The sequence below is a fragment of the Symphodus melops genome (genome assembly GCF_947650265.1).
Source record: "Symphodus melops genome assembly, chromosome: 11".
Taxonomy (NCBI): domain Eukaryota; kingdom Metazoa; phylum Chordata; class Actinopteri; order Labriformes; family Labridae; genus Symphodus; species Symphodus melops.
In genome coordinates, this window is record NC_136701.1 from 23,665,961 (window position 1) to 23,683,009 (window position 17,049).

General features: G+C 41.4%; 1 protein-coding gene across 5 annotated transcripts in view; it reads left to right on the top strand.

The window, feature by feature from the left end:
- The window catches only part of cadm1a (cell adhesion molecule 1a), a 352,880-nt gene that overhangs the window by 232,481 nt on the left and 103,350 nt on the right, over positions 1-17,049 (top strand). For 4 of the 5 annotated variants that reach the window (XM_079356721.1, XM_079356723.1, XM_079356724.1 and 1 more), the window contains exon 2: positions 13,239-13,256. The exons of the other annotated variant lie outside the window; for it this stretch is intronic. In XM_079356721.1, the coding sequence (XP_079212847.1) occupies positions 13,239-13,256 (18 nt within the window). The remainder of the gene's footprint in view (positions 1-13,238; positions 13,257-17,049) is intronic. 5 annotated transcript variants of the gene reach the window in all.

Here is a 17,049-nt window from a genome sequence, read left to right on the forward strand (position 1 = left end):
CAGGGCCAAACAAAGTCCAACCATTGGATCTTTGTTGTTAATGAGGGGATGAGACGGCAGCACAGCATCTGTAAACCATATTTAATATTTCTTTAATGGAACAATCATTCTCAACGTTTCTACGAGAAACACTGAAACTGTAACATCATGGAAACATTATTGATCTAATCCTTTCACACTTAGTGTTGCATTTTACTTGAAAGAATCGTTTTTATTTCCTAGAGAAGAGAAGCATTTGCATGCAGAAAAAAAAATTATACTCAAATTGCTTCATATTTTATTTAACTTGTAAAAAAAAAACATTTTTCCATAGCTTTCTAAATATGTGCCGGATTTGTCCCCTCTGAATTCTTCCCAGCTCTGTTTTCCAGTGGGATTATCCCACTCTTCACTTGTTCAGCAGTTGTTGCTTTTTTCCTTACAGATCGTAGGGACTTTAAAAATGTATTACTGTATGTGTCCTCTGGGGGGGGGGGCTTCCTGGTGGTCTAAGATTTATGCTACTGTATGTGGTTGTCTCATCCCAAATGTTGGCTGGAGCTGCAGATTTTCCTTCTCATTCTGGTGTTCTTGAAGCCCTGACAGGCAAACTGATGCTTAAAACCAAATCACCAAACATGTCTTGGAAGTCTGCACTCAACAAAAAAACACATTTAAACATAATTAAAGGTAACAGTCTTCTTCGGTATAAGCAGAAGGTGAACTTGTTAAAGGGGTTGGCCCTTCTTTTTCTCAGTGCTCCCTCCCTCTGCAGTCTAGGGAATCACTGCCACCTTCAAGAGCAGCAAATCCTCAGACGTAAGTGTGTTAAGCCCCGTGTGCTTTGCCGAGGGTGGAAATGAAGACAGGCTACCCCTATGAAGAATGATGGCTCCTTCAAGAGGCAGCTGTCCTATTTTAAGCAGGCGACACTCACCGCAATGTGCTGCCTAACTCTCCCTTTCTCTCCCTCTGTTTTTTCTTTTGTTCTTCTTCCTCCTTTTTCCCCCTGACTTCCTCCATCTCTGGCATGGCGGACAGGAAAGACCTCGGAGATTGGAGGGAATAAAAGTCCCAGGATTTGTCTGTAGTCTGTGAGAAGATTATGTGTAGTCCTCCTCAAACATCTTCAAGGATGGAAATGTTATTGATGCATGTAAAGTCCTCGGGGGGTTTCACTCAAAGGACATTTGGGGCCTTTCATCCCTGACATGAAGGTGGAGAGAAACATTATTGAGGCTCCACAACATGACAGAGGTTTCTTCTTTTAGTGGGAGGCTTGAAAGGGAAGAGTCTTCTTCCTCCCCCCTTTGAGAGAAAAACCACATAATTGGCTGAAATAGCTGCTCTTTTCTTCATCCCTGCTTCTTGAGGTAATTGGTATTTATGAAGTATTTATGGTCCATCTTTCAGCCGGTGTCAGCTCCACAAAGAGCTGCATATATGTTTTATTTTTGTGTTGTTTTTTTTGCGATAGAAGGGAAGCTTTTCCTGAAACTTTTTTTTTTTTTTTTTTTTTACTTTCCATGCTAGAAAAGTGTCCCTCTTTGTTTTGCCCATTTTTAAATATTCATAAATTCAGCAGAGTCACGCATTGTTGCACTTTTCTAACAGCCTGAGCAGTACCAAGAGGCTGTTATTATCATGCGGCTTCGACCCAGGCTGCCGCCCCATCTGTGATGGTAACTAGAGGGATATGTAGACACTGACTCTGCCAATGAGGAGATTTTATCATGCAATTTAGTGATATAAAGTAATAAAAATAAATTATCTCTAGCTTATGGAGCATTCCAACATGGATTCAAAATCGATTGGATGGATTACCAGGACATTAAAAGGTCCTTAATGGTCAGCAGCCATTGCCTTTTGTGACTATTTCTTCTATTACACCAAAAGATTGACATTATGTGGTGAGTTAAAACTTCCATGAATAATGACTCGGCTCAATTTAAACCTCCAGCAAATCCAGTTTTTGGTGAAACTCACAATTTCAAAAATGGAGTTAATCAAGCGTGAAATCATAAAATTGTATTTATTGTGATCTGACGTGATATCTACCATTATTAGTTCACAGTGTTAGTTGAATTTAAAATGGTTGGATGAATGTGGATGAATTGTGTTTAATTTCCGATGTTTTTAAAGCGCAAGAACCAAAATGGCTCCCTCTCCGTCAGTCGAGTCTCTTGTCAAGCCAATGAACGGATTCATGGGATCCTAAAAATGGAGAACGAAGTGAGTCATTGCTAATGTATTTTGGTAAGCTGGACAGTATGACAGCGATGACAATGCACGCAGTCCAAAACAAGCGTATCCCATCTTTGTCGGGTTTGGTGGGAACAAAATGTAATTTACTTTGTCAGCGCTGTTCCCTCTTTGTTCTGGAGCCCGTACAGTTAAGGCTTATCTCCCCGCTTTCCTTCCCTTTTTATTATTCTGTTTATCCTACTGTACGGCTATATCCACATTCTGAGTGACTGAGCTAATTGTTCCTGCTCATGCATTCTCTGCAGATTCAATTATACGCCACTCTGGGCACCCTGAAAAAAAAAAAAAAAAAAATGAGGGTGGGAAAAAAAAGGGATGTGAGCTGAAAGTGTGGGAGAGTGAAAAAATGAAAAGGTAAAAAGTGAAAAGGAGCTTCAGAAGGTCGGAGATAAGAGAGCAGGAAGTTGAGAGAGAGAGGGGAAAAAAAGAGGATGAGAGCCAAGAAGTAGAAGCAGGAGGGATAAATTAGAGAGGGGAGTAGGAGCAGTCCCTTGAGTCATATATTTATGTAAGGAGAAAATCAGCTCACTGGAGTGTACACTGTAATGGCACCCCTCTGTATAATGATTGGCGCTGACCTCCCAAATAAGAGGATTAGTTTGTGCTTGAGCTGGCCAGAAATAATGGACCTCACCTTAGCTTAGCCACAGTTTGACACAGCAGAAAATAGGAAGAGAAATAAGAATACCTCAGCAGCAGGAGGCTCGCCCAAACCCTATTCATCTGCATCACCATTGTGTCAAATTGGACATGCATTCCCCGCATATCTGCCGGGTTCATGAACAGATGGCATAAATGTAGTGGACCCGTGTGCACTCGTAAAATACTGCAGTAGACATCATGGAAATAAGGTGCTGCCGAGTGTAACATGTTGCAGTAATTTATTTCTTTCCGCCTGTAACAAGCTGTGCAATGAGTTACTGTTTCTGTTATTTACATGCTAGCTTGTCTGCAGGAAACTGGCTCTTGTTATTGCAGCTTTCAGTCAGGGCAAAGTCTTCTGCGTGGAAGAATATTGTGGCTTAACAGTGAATGTTGTGGCTAATGTCTTACTGCAGGGCACGCTCTCCTTTTGTGTGCTCTGAACCAGCAGGATTAAAGCATCCATCTTGCTCTCCCGCTTCCCTAATGGTATTAGGAAAAGGGTGGATAGGTTTCAGTATTCCGTTAAGGAATATCTGATATGGGGACTGGCTGATTCAATTAAGTAAAAAGCACGGTAGGAGGGAATGAGTAGTCGCGTAATAGCCACTGAGCTCAAAGTGGGGCATTTTAATCTGGAAAACTCCTGCTTTCCCAACCCCCACCTATAAAAGAACATATATTATACAGGCATTACCAGAGGACAGTAAGGGGTCAGCATGCAATTTTCTCCTCAGTGCAGACCGAAGTCGTTCAGTGAGGAGAATAACAACAAATCAACATAGGCAAACACAACATTCAGCTTTTTATGGTGTATCCTGGGAAAGACTCCAGCCCCTCACTAGTCAAACCAGGACAAACAGGTACAGCTTCTCAATGATCTGTCAAAGTTAAGAAGTCAAGGCAAGAAGGCAGACTCAGACTCAGCCGTGGGAGTGTCACGCACCTGGGGGAGGGGCTACTGCCCTTTGTGACATCATAAAGGGAAAATCTCCAAACAGCCTGTTTGAGCAAACTTTTTTTTGAAAAGTGGAGCAGGCGAGAAGACGGAGAGGATGGACTTGTCCTATAACTAAGGTTTTTCATCACAGGATGGGGACAAGTGCTTGTTTTTAAAAACCGTACATTGCAAAATGTGTGACATTTATTACAACATTTTGTTTTCCTGAGTGATTCAACATCTTGCATTATGGGGTTAGATAAATAAGAGAGAGCTTAAATCATCCTCAAGGAAATCTAAATGCCAGATTGTTCTGAAATTACAAATGAAAACTAAGAGTCACACAGCAGAGAATCAAATCAAATTGAAACACAACAAAGGCTTTAACAGTTAAATGCAAAGAACCTTCAGATAAGTTCAATAAAAAACAAGTAGAAGTTAAAAAACAATCCTGATAGCATGAGGGATACGAGACTTTGAAGCTATAGTCAGCGTTTTTACAGTTAAGCAGTAAAAACTACCAACCAAATATAACGCTCAAGTAACATAGACTTACTCTTTGGTGCTTAATACTTTATTAGTTTGATGGTTTATCTTTTCAATGTATGAGTGAATCAAGAGCATTAAAACAGTAACCATCACAACGTAACAACGTACAAAAAACATGAGACTAAAATCAAGAAATGAGAACTGAGTGTGGCCAAACCTCTCACATCTACTGAGTTGCTGCACATCTTGTATCACACTAAAATAAGAGCTGACGTAGTTCATCTTGCAAGTTACAGTCACATCCAGCCTAAGAAATCCGATCTGTGTTTTCTTTCGTCGCCAAATTGGAACGTTTGACAACACGACTTGTAAGCTGGCGATCAAAACAATACCTCAAAGGAGTTCCAAATAATAGCCTGTCTTATGGTGGCATATGGGAAATGTTTGACACTGTGAACATATTTTTCACTGCCTTTTTCACATTCACAGTTTGCAGGGTGTGAACAAGCTACATGTGAAGTTGAAGCAGGCATTTCTTTTTTCCTTGTATTGTTGGATCACAGTATAATAAATAAAATGGTTTTTTTTTTTTTTTTCATAGATTCAGACTGACAGTAGCGTTTATGAACTCCACACTTCTCTGGTGCGTGAAAAACAATAGCACTATGTTTGGAGCTTCTTTGTCACAGGCTGTCCAAACACACCAACGTGAAGAGCTGGGTTTCAGTATCGCTTCAGAGATACCAGTAATCACATGTTCTCTATATCATTCCTCCCGACCTGTCCAGTTAAACATTCAAACTGTAGCCCTTAAAAGTGCCCTTCCAACCTAACACTACTTATGAATACAGTTGTTTCTGTGGTGACACATCAGGCTAAACTAAAGAGTCCCATATCGGATGCTTTTTGCCAGTTTACTTGACGTCTTCACACGCCGATGCCTCCAAATAGATTTCTAATGCATTACACTAAAGAGTGCCGCAGTGTGCCTCTGGCAGTAAAAAAAAAAACCCAAATCAGTTCTCTTGACTTCTTCCTCTTCATACAGTTGAGTGGTCAGGTTATCACACTGCCATTTGGTGTCTTCGCACCACCAAGTCCCCAAACCTGTCTGCAGCCGTTGGGTTTCCATTACCACAAATCCATTTCACCCATTTAAAATTAATGGCTGTGGCTCTTCCTTGACCCCAGAGATGAGCCAGGCCAAGTCTTTTTTTTCTTCTTCTCTGGAGCACCTTAGGGAAAAGGCTCCGCCTTCATCTGTCTTTGAGTAGATGTATAGCTGGGGCATTTTTACCAATTTTTGGGGAGGTGGCTTCTTTTTTCTTTCAGATTTCTTTTTTCATATTTAACATGAGAAGGTGGTGTTGGAAAGTGTTTGACTGTGATGTACAAGGATTCAATCATTTTGTCAGTTTTGGGGAATTATTTTATATCAATCAACACCACAGAACAATTTTATTATTATTATTTAATGTTGCAGTAAAGTACAGATGGTAAATATGGCACTAGGAGTTTATTGGGGTTCAGTGTTTCACCCGAGGACTCTTCAACATGTCAACTGTTGAAGCTTTAAATCGAGCTGCTAACCTCCTGATTTAAAGACAACCAATACTGTTGGTGTGAAAGTTGTGTTTGAGTTGTTTGATCTGCTTGATGCCGTCGGTAAAACAGTATGATGATACATTTTCATGTTATACGAGCACACCTGGTGGAGCCTTGGCTTGGTGTGCATCGAGCCATAGCTCCAGGTAATTGCACTCGGTTTCGTGAATGTATGCAAACAGTTTGTGAGCGTGTCATGGTGGCACATTGTTTGAAAGGTTAGTTTAAGTTCATCTGTTTATGTTGAATCATTGTGTCGGATCAGTTGTACTCAAATAATGTGGATTCTTGCTAGCCTTGTACATGTTGTGTTAATAAATGGATCGATGGATCCAAAGTGGAGAAACAAAAGGGCATTGGTTTATCGTTTCCAGAACAAAAACCCAGAAGTACTTCATCGGTAGCTAATTTCAGTATCGTCAGCTTTATTTTCTTTTTGTCAGGGAATCAAATAAAAATCATATTCAACAATCTTATAATATTCTCCAGTCTCCCTTCAGTCGTTTGAGCCCCAAGCTGAATGGTTTCAACTCAAGCGTGTGTGTTCTGACTATTAGAAAAATATAAAAGATTGCCATTTCATTCCAGGTAATTTCATAGTAATGAGAGGCTTACTGTATGAAGCATAAACAATGGCAGACTCCAGCTTTTCAGCTGTGATATAATGACATGAGATTTCTCTCAGTGTAAAGAACCTGAGCTTTATTAGTTTCCCTTTTATGGCAGCTGGGTGGAAATTGAGACAATAGAGGCTCTTATGAAATCAACCTTATCCACTTTTGAGCACCTGCATTTGTCCTAAATGTTCAGAGCGAAGTGTACACAATCTAGCAGATGTACTGTAAACACAGTCTTTAGAATGTGAGATTTCCCTCATAAAAAGGGCCCTTCATGCACAATGTTACACTTTTAGAGGCTCAGCAGCAGTATTACCTTTGCTCATTTCTCTGGCTGCTCTTATCCACCATAAAAATGCAGGCCTATTAGTTGCACAAGGCGCTGTATTCAGCCACCACCAATGACTTGGCGAATTGTAAGAAAGGGTGAGGATCGGGGTTGTTGGGGACATTACCCTGGGCTCTTTTCCCTCCTGCACCCGGAGGACTCAGCCATTGGTGGTAGGGGGAGGGAGGGAGGTTTCTCAGCCTTATCAGCAGGACAGCACCCAGCACTCTAATCGCTAGGCCCCAGAGACAGCCGGAGGTAAAGGCAGAGTGGATGGCTGAGCAACATCCGAGGAGAGAGAAAAAAATCAGCAGGAAAGGGAGAAGGAAAAGAAGCAATGTTTATACCGCTTAGGTTACATCAAATGACAGCTGCTTTACAGTTCAGTGCATAACTGAGTAGAAATCCTCTTGGAGAGACGAGACGAGAGTAGATTCTGTCCCCACGGCACATTGTTGGTGATGAAATATAGAGACTTTTCTGTTAGATCACAAGTCGCTTAGCAACCAGAGAAGGTGCCATCTTGAAAGCATCCTTAAGATGAGGCAAGATGCAAAAAATCTTGAAAGGATAGTGTTCGGACTAGGTCCAGGTCAGTTCAATAAAGTGTCTTTAAAGGAAAGTCTTGGTGGGACTTGACTGTCCTACAATCGACCCTCACACTTTAAAATCCAATTCTCTTCTTTTAGCTTATTTCCAATATGGGATTTGAGGAGGTTAATTCAAACTCCACTGTTAACTCTTTGCAACATGAAAAAAAAAAAAGGAATGAAATAATGCAAGGACAGAACACGCTGAAGTACGATTTGAAGAGTCCTCTATAAACCACCACTGGCAGAGGTGAAGTAGTGCGAGGTCTTGTGTTAGAATTTAACTGAAAAATGAAGTTCAGACGCTTCAATTAAAGTCCAGCGACTATAATTGCAAAAGAAATGCTCAGTTTCCTTGTATTTGCCTTGTTCATCTGCTGCCTTCACAGAATCTACTTTTCCGTACAGAGATGTGCTCGGTTCAACTTTTGTCATGCTATTGATTGGCCTGTAGGAAAGTGGCTAACATAAGACTGCGTGGGTTGATCTGTTTGGTTTTCATGTCCCAACTGATTATTGAGCTGCACAAAAATCCGAGAGCTGAGCTAGACAAGGAAATTAAAAACAGTTAGTTTTAAAGAGTAGAAACAATGCTCTGGTTGAAGTTTTAGTAATTTGCTGGAAATGGCAGAAAACAATTGACTTTGTCACCGTAGCGAAGCACCGGCTTCACTAAAGCCTGAGAGGTGGCTGTCGCTCACCGAGGTATATTATCAGAGGCAGACGAGGTCACAAACGTTTCTTTGCCAACCAAGCTATGTCATTATTTTCCATAAATGAACTTTTCACAGAAACCTGGCAGAAGGCTGATGTCGGGTGTGGGCGGGGGGGGGGGAATCAATCTTTTTTAAAGATCTATTTTATGACTTTATGTGCCTTCATTCAAAAGATAGGACAGTGGATAGAGTTTGTGGTAAACGAGCCACAGGTGGGAATCAAACCTGGGTTGCTCTTGTTGACTCAGCTGAGTCATAATTATGTATAACACTAAAAAGGCGACCACTGTGTTTACTGTCAAAGATCTGTCGAGACCGTCAATCTCTTTTTTTTTATTTAGCTGTATTTTTGGAGGGGGGGGGGCTTCATCTTTTTTAACGTTCAAGAATCACCACTTGCACACTCACTGATGAAGGAACCTGCAAGCTTGGAGTGAACTTCAGTGTTGAGGTCAGTGTTTCCTTGACCCTGCTTTCCATCACAGCTACTTATAACGTAAGATTGGAAAATTATGTTTTCAATATCCCAGAAAGACAACAGGGAGATGACCTCAAAGTTGAATCAATTTTTATGTATGTATGTGTATATATATATATATATATATATATATATTGATAGAGAGAGAGAGAGAGAGAGGTTTTTTTCACAGTCCTTCCTCAGCACGTGAACGACACAACCAAGAAAACATTTCTCTTGATTTCCTTGTAAGCTGTGAAGCCTTGCAGGTAAAGCAGCTTCCCTGCTGGCAGCATTTTTGTCAACCCTCCATGAGTGTGCAACACAATAAGGAAGTGCTACAGGCAGTTAAAAAAAAAAAAAAAGATTAATATGTTATCAAAAAGCCTTGAAGCAGCCACAATCCAGGTATGGTTGTAACCTCAGAGAGGAGTGTGATCGAGCACATAGTGTTCCATTCTCCACACTTGATTTACCGCTGCGACTGCTTTAAAAGAAAGACAATAGGATTTGTGCTATTGATAATTAGTTTTTAATGTGCCACACTCATCATGTCCAATTTCATGCCCCTTAGGCAGCTGATCACAGATTTAATCAACACATTATTGCTTGCTATACTTAAACTGACTGCAGGGAGGGCTTCTCTATTTTCGTGTGTGTTTGCTGTAAGGAGTGTGTGTGTGTGTGTGTGTGTGTGTGTGTGTCGTGGGGGGGGGGGCACAGTGTTAGCTCGTGTTTGTGTGATCGAGGAGCGAGAGAGAGAGGTTGTCAGCATGTGCATCCATCCCAGCAGCGTCCGTCTTTGATAGACATTGAATATGTGTTCCAGGCCATTAACCAAGAGCTGCGTTTGAAAATGACGTGCTTGGGAGCGTGCGGCCCTGCTGTGTGGAAGGGAAGCTATTGTTATTATTGTGTTTCTAGAGGAGAGTGTCCAGGCCTCCCTCACCTGATGAATACAGATGAAAGCAGAGCTGCTATGTCTGTGGGCTTCTTTTTTTTTTTTTTCAGACCACTCTCATAACACCTGGGACTTGTTAGTTGTTGTTTTTTTTTTGTTGTTGTTACTATACGAGGTTTTTCTCTTGTTTTAAATGTGTTTTCTGATGCTGCAGACCATTTCACTAATGCTCAGGTTTTTTTAGTGAGGAGACAACGTGGAGCCCTGTTTTAAATTCAGAGGTGTTAAAGGTCTTGTTCCATTTCAGCATGTCAATATATTATTTAGTATAAAACATCCTTTTTAAAGCTCTGATCAGGATTTTGTGATATGATTCCAGACTGTGCTCGTCTGTCTGCTTTAACTCAAGATCAACCAACAGCTCCTGCCATGGTCTTTGTTTCTGATGTTCAAGCCCCTCTGAGGTTGATTGGTGATGTCTTAATTAGTCTGATCTTTTCTCTAGGACTGCTGTCAACACATGTTGTGATAAACCTACATCTAAAGTGTCCGTTAAATGGACTTAAATGGACTTGAGCTTGTGGAGCTCTTTTCTAGTCTTCCGACTACTCGAAGCTCTTTTACACCGCAGGTCACACCTACACATTGACACACTGAAGGTAGAGGCTGCTGGGTAAAGAGTCCATCAGTATTAACTCATCACATGCACACACACACTTGTGCCACCGATGACGCAGAGGGTCAGGAGTCTTGCATAAAGGACATGTTGCTGCAGGAGTTTGGGATCAAGCCCCTGACCTTCCGTTTCAGAGTCGACCAACCACACCGCTGAGCCAAAGCCACACAGCTGATTGTATATTGAGACACAACTGTTGAAAACAAGGGGGTTTAAATGCAACTCAAAATAGACCACTGCCACAATTCCCTGCATGCAAAATATTAACCAAAAAGTTCTTCATAGATCTATGGAAGCCCTGAGAGGACATGCATCCATACATTCAATGTTGTACCTTTTTTTATGATATTAAATAAATTTGTGTTTTTCTTTTATTAATATCTCAACTTACTTCTCTGATTTGTACAGATACAAATGCTACAGTGGTTTTCCCATGAGGAGTTAACCTTGATGGAATATTGTGGACTTTCAGCCGTGATAAATGTATAGTCTCATGTTTGGTGGTCTTTACTCAGTCTGTACGCTCAACCTGATGTTCAGATTCATGTGAACATTTTAGTCTTTGTTTCTCCTCGTTTCATTTTTTGATGGGGACATTTCCGACCTGGAATTCCCCGACATCTTTGTGCCTGACTGCTTGTTGTGTCTCTGACAAGATCTCCTCGAGTCAGTCTTGACCACTTCTCACCACGAGCAGACTACAACTCAAGGTAGAAGTTCTCAAGGTAAAAAGTGAGTGTCGGGGGAGGAGGAGGAGGAGGAGGAGGAAGTGGCAGGAATTCAGAGGAGTGGAGCCAGAAGCAGTAGTGGCTGTGTTTATCTTGAACAACTCAGCTCCCTGGCTGTGAGTCAAACGTGGAGAGAGAGACTTTGGGCGGTCGCAGAGGCCTTCATTAAATGCAGCTCAGGCTCTGGTGAAACCCTGCTTAATGTCCCTATCATCTCTGGAGTGGTCCAACGTTGAGCTCTCTGTCCAAATGACTCATGTTTAATGCATCTCTGCAGTCCTTGTCATTTAACCTCACCTCTGGAGGTTGTAGGTCGGGGGTTTGGATAGCTCACACTCCCGCTAAAACCCACGAGGGGCAAAGTTATTCTACCCCCGCTCTCCATTTACTTAACATGGAGGGAGCCTCTCCGTGTCTCGACTATTGCTGTGTAATCTCCCACAAGCAACCCCCCCCCCCCATCAGACTGCCTGAAACTGAACTGGAGGGTGGTCTGTGAAGCACTTTGTTACTCTGCTTCCTGTGTGCAGCTGAATGCTAACGCAGGGGAGCAATGATGCTATAGGTGGAGAGACTTTAAGATTTAGATGTTTACTTTGAAGGTGAGGATCCAGTCTGCAAACAGCCTTCTACCAAGCAAGACAGGTGTTTAATCTAAAGATGAGTCACTCCCACACAGTCTGTTCAGCAAAATGAGCAGTATTTATTGACTAAGATGGACTAACACTTAGTGGTCTTCTGCACTTCGATATCAAATATACATATTCTACTATTTAAATCCGATTTCCAAAAGGCTTAAAAGCTCTGATGAAAGTTTTAGCGGTGACGCTGAAGGCTGTCAAACTCCATCAAACTTTAATATTTTGTTGGAGCTGCCGGAGATTTTGCTAAGATTGTATTCAGATTGCATGAAATTGAATTTGTCATGCTCATTAAACACTAAACAGGTTTAAAATGAATGCAGCAGCTTGGAAATGAATGTAAATTCCTTATTTACGACGTGGTTGGACAACGCATTATGCGACTGTTTTTTTTGAAGCCTTTAAGCTGGCAGAGATACGCGTCCTGGGATTTGGGTGAAGCGAATCAGCAGCGATTCAACGAGATGCGTCTGGACCACATACGGCGCGGTGGAAGGAGACGCACAAAGAAGCTGATATTGTTCTCTTTGTTTCACTCGGTCGTCACGCTGCTTTCTCCTGCTTATGTGCAAAGACTGCCTCCCTCACACACTCCTCTTCTCCCTCACTCGCTCGCTCGCTCACACGCACCCACTCAATGCCTGTCTCTCTTTCTTGCTCGGGATAATGGTAATTAGAATATCACCATGATTGAGATTTGGCAGAAGTTGAAGAGGAAATAGGTTTACTAATCAAAAAATGCCTCGTAGCTTGAATCCTGATGCTCACTTGGCTGGAAAGTCTTCTTCTATGATGGGGGGCCGTAATGGATGCCAACTGTAAACTGTGGGCCAACACTGCTCACACCCGCCAATGATGGATTTTATGCAGATGTCCCAGTTCATACATCTGAGTCAGTTTTCACTCGTTAATTTAGTTTTGCTGTTATTTTGTTTACAGTCTGCAGCGATGGTTATATACAATGTACATAAATCTGCAGTGTTTGTGTCGAAGAGACGGGCAGAGGCCGACGAGGGATTTCACTGTCGCCAATATCAGATAAATAAGGAGGTTTCATCTCACAATGCTGCTCATTAGGTGTCCCACACTGACATCATTAACAGTGACAGGGAGTATAACAGATCGCTTTTACGTTGACGATCCTGTTTCTGTGTACTCATGTCACATGATGCATTAAAGGTGCTCGTTGTGTCTTAATTGCTGCGGCGCTCTTGATGCATTTTGGTGCGGCTAATGTTACTGTTACTCTGTGGACATGAAAGTAGCCGAATTTAGCTCGAGATTTCAGCATCTCTGAAGTTCCAAACCTCAAGATTTTGGTGTAAACATGCAGATCAAAGCCTTTTCTTTTTTGAAGCCAACTGAATTTGCATTTATTTCAAACTTTACACTTTAACTTTGCAACTCTGAGTTTCTGATATCCGCTGTGTTCTTTGGGTTGATTTGGTTTGATTTTTCTTCTTGCAGAGGGGACCAGCATGTATGACTTTTCTTTGCATTTGAACCTGCCTTCTCCTGTACACTTATCACGCATGTTCCTCTATGCACACGCGCAGATGGGGGCCTTTACATTTTAAATGGGGCTTCAAATGCTAATCTCCCTTTCTGTTTGTCTTTTCTCCTCCCTCCTCACCTATCCTCCTCCTCCTCCTCTTTCGACACAGGAGCTGCACAAGAACCAGGTAAGCCTTTCCCGTGTTCCTCCACTTCTCCTCACCTCATCCTATCACCATTTCTCCAGCTTCTCTTTTTTTCCAGACATGCTTCCTCTCAGCATTTATAGTGTTTGTGTATTGGGACGTGCAATCTGCAATCTGCAATCTTTCTCCATTTCAGTTTCTCTCATTCTCTCATACATTGTGCTTCTATCTGCCTCTCTTGCATTCTCCACAGACCATTTCTCTCAAATCTCATGCGGCGGCTGTTGCTGCTGCTGACTGATGCATCTTCAGTGTTGTGAAGAGAGCTAGTTGTAGCATCGTAATGTGCCCTGCAGTTATCCAGAAAAGAGCCGGGATAGAAATCAATGATCTGAAGATCTTTCTTTCTTTTTTTTTTTTTCCTTTTTTTTTTTAAAAACATAACAGCATTTTTCTCTCAAAATAACTAAGTTGTTTGAATTAAACCATTTGGAAGAAAGAACGTCATTTTCAGGTTTTGATATCTGTGTTTGCAATAATGAAGGCTATTTCAGGCTCTATCAGACTGATATAAAACACAGAGTTATTTAAAACGATCAGAGAAAATCTGCTTTTTATTGCCGCTTTATTTTAATTGGATTCGATTAAGAACATATCTCAGAGTTGATGATGAGAATCTTGCATTAGAAAAACAAGGTTTTCTTTTTTTTCAAATAAACACGTTTGCATTTTAAACTTTCAAAGATGAACAAGAGAAAACCAAACTGCTTTGACAGCCAAGATTCTCTCCATTTCCAGCTTGTGGATTTGGACTTGCAGCAGTTTGTCGACTGTGTTGTTTACTGGGCTCATCACAGTGTGATACTTTTTTCCCCCCCCCCATCAATCCTGAATGTCACAGAAAAGCTCCGTACGAGAAAAAGCTGGCCTGTTTTTTATTGAACCACCATCACGCACACAATCGATAAAGAGATATCAATCTGTCAATCCTTTCCGTGTCCGCGCCGGGCGAGGTTTCCCCTGTTCAGTCAAATTAAGCCACCGGCTCCCCTCCTGGTGCTTCCTTTCCATCAATTCCTTTACGTTTCAGCGTGCAGCCAGGTAACTAGGTTTAAAAATGAATATTCTTTTTGTTGTTTGTGCTCTTAAGGAGAGCTCATGCCTTGATTAGTCTCATATTTAAAGGCTGCTTAGATTTTACACCTTCAAACCTCAGGTTAGGAAGTGTTATTTCTGACATACAGGCGCATGGGGTCCACTTTAAAACCAACGTAATCACCCCCAAATATCCTAGACTGATTGGCTGTTCTACTGCATTTGCATGACTCAGAAACAACATAAGCCAAACATTAGGCGTAGCCTTTGGAAGAAATAGCAATACAGGTACATCTATCTTCAATATGGTCAAACTGAAAAATATGGGAATAAAGGCCCATTCGGAAAAAAAAAGCATCTCAAGAATATGGCTAAAATAAGTTTTTGGATTGATAAAAAAAAAAAAAAAAAAAACTATTGAGAAAAGTGAAATGTGTTTTGGCTGGGTCAGGATGTGAGAATGTACTTCCAGAGATATCCCCTTAGAATAAAAAATATCCTGTTGTAAATCAAGCTCGCTGCCTCTGTAGCCTCCTCCACTCTCTCTATCTCCCCTGTCTCTCCTCTACACAGCCTTTTAATCCAATTAGCAGAGCCACTGACAGTTATTTATATGTACATGAATTAGAATTGAGCAGTAAGAGATCCTCCCTGGGGGCTGATTGGACGGAGCCCAGTCCTTCACAGGTCTGTTCTCGGTCACAAATTTCTGCTGCTGCCACCGAGCAGCGGTGCTCTCTGCAGCCCACTGCCAACACAAAAGTCCCACCAACAAGCGCTGCCAATAACAATCATCATCTCGACTGAACTTAATGTGGAACTTAAACCAGAGCAGACTCTTTATCTTAGATAATGGAATCATTAAGAAAATAAAATCCCTTCTCCAAAAACGGCAAATACTGGAAACATCAGATAAAAATAACGACACTTTCTGGAGCTGTAATCGCAGAGTTCAGGTTCATCTCAGATCTATTGCATTAGACAGAAATAGTAGTTATGCCAAATGAGACTGTGAGCTGCCAAATGTGACTCTTTTTTACCTTTTTGAATTCTCTGCCAATGATAGCAGCACTTCAGAGGGTTCGGGGGGGGGAAAAAGCCATGTTGGTTTTGAAAGGTTTGAATTACAATATGTTTGAAATGTCTTTGACACACGTTTTTCAAACGTTGAGCGGCATTCATATTTGAAGTTCTCTGCAACATTTTACACTTTGAGTCCATTATTATTCGGCAGTTTCAGGGTTTTTATAAAAGCATCAGAAAGCATATTCTGTCTTAATTTGAAAGATTCAATCAGCTTGTCATTAGTTTGAATTTATTCCTACTTTAGAATTAAAGCCGTACAAGTACAAGTTTAAAAAAAGAAACCAAATCAACATTGTGAATGTCTTAAAAGAGCATGATGACCTCTATATATGACATTAAGTAAAACCAATGTTTCTCTTCATTATCAGAGGAAAAACAGTCAGATGCATTAGCAAGAGTCTCCCTGAGATACTGGGCCATCACAAACAGTTAGCAGCCGTCCAAAAACCTTCTGAGGAGCTGTAAAACTCTCCTGCAGGGATTAACCCCAATTTCATCCAAAAGAAATACCTGCAATTTGGTGTTATTATGTGCTGCTGGAGATTGACTTTTTAACAAGTCTCTCCAAGAGAATCCCACAGGCAAGCCTGGATTAGCAATTCCCTGACATGCTTTAGACTAAAATATAAGTATATGGATCAAGAAATTAACAAACAAAAGGGTTGCTAATTAAGAAAAGGCTCAGGGGGTCAATTGGAGAATTGTGCGTGGAACCACCTACCGAGTTAATCTGGCCGTGCCTGGAGGTGTTCGTGTTGGCTTCAGATGTCGTGACTCTCGGGGCCATAGCATAAGGTTCCTCTTCATGTTCATGCATCAGCAGCCCACTCAGCGAGCCCCCATTCTCTGCGTGGAAGCATTCAGTACATTTACGTTTGTTGGCTTCTGATTTGTACTCACCCTACTTGTCTGTTTGTACCTTTGTGCGACTCCACCTTATGTAACACACAGTGAATATAGCAAGGTCAAGAAATACATTCCTGTACTTTGTACAATTTTCATTTTTTTCTCTTTAAAATTCACTGAAAGATGTGAAACTATCTACAAATGGTCGAGTCAAACCAAATGAAGTAAAAGCAGCAGGAGGAGGAGGAGGGGTGTTAAACACAGCAGAATAAGAGTTGTCTCTGTGGGATTAAAAGGGGAAACAATGAGACTCTAAGAAGTAGAACAAGTAGAAGACGAAGTGAGAGTAGTGAGCACATTCCTGCTTTTAATTCTAGACGTAGGAGTAATAATGGAGTGGGCGGTGGTGGTGGTAACAGTACCAGAGTCCTGACTCTCAAAACTGACAAAATCTCACAAAATCTCAAAATCTCACGCCCTCGGTCGTGACTTTATTGTCGGTGAGATGTTGCTTCAACTTCAACTAGCAGCCTTTAGTAGTTTTAATTGTAGGAGTAGCAGTAGCAGGTGAAATATCAGTGGTGGTGGTAGTAGCCAGTCGTAAGACAAGTCGAAGAAGTGTTTCAGTACATGTAGTAGAAGAAGAAGTAGAGCAGCAGTCGTCCTACATTCAGACTCTCCTGACTTTTACTGAACTTGACGTCTTAGGAATGTGGGATTTTTTTTTTTTTCGCAGAGCAAAAACTGTAGGATATTTCAGAAAGTATTTTCTTTTTTTCTGTCAAAGGTCACAGTGCTTCTTTAGCTG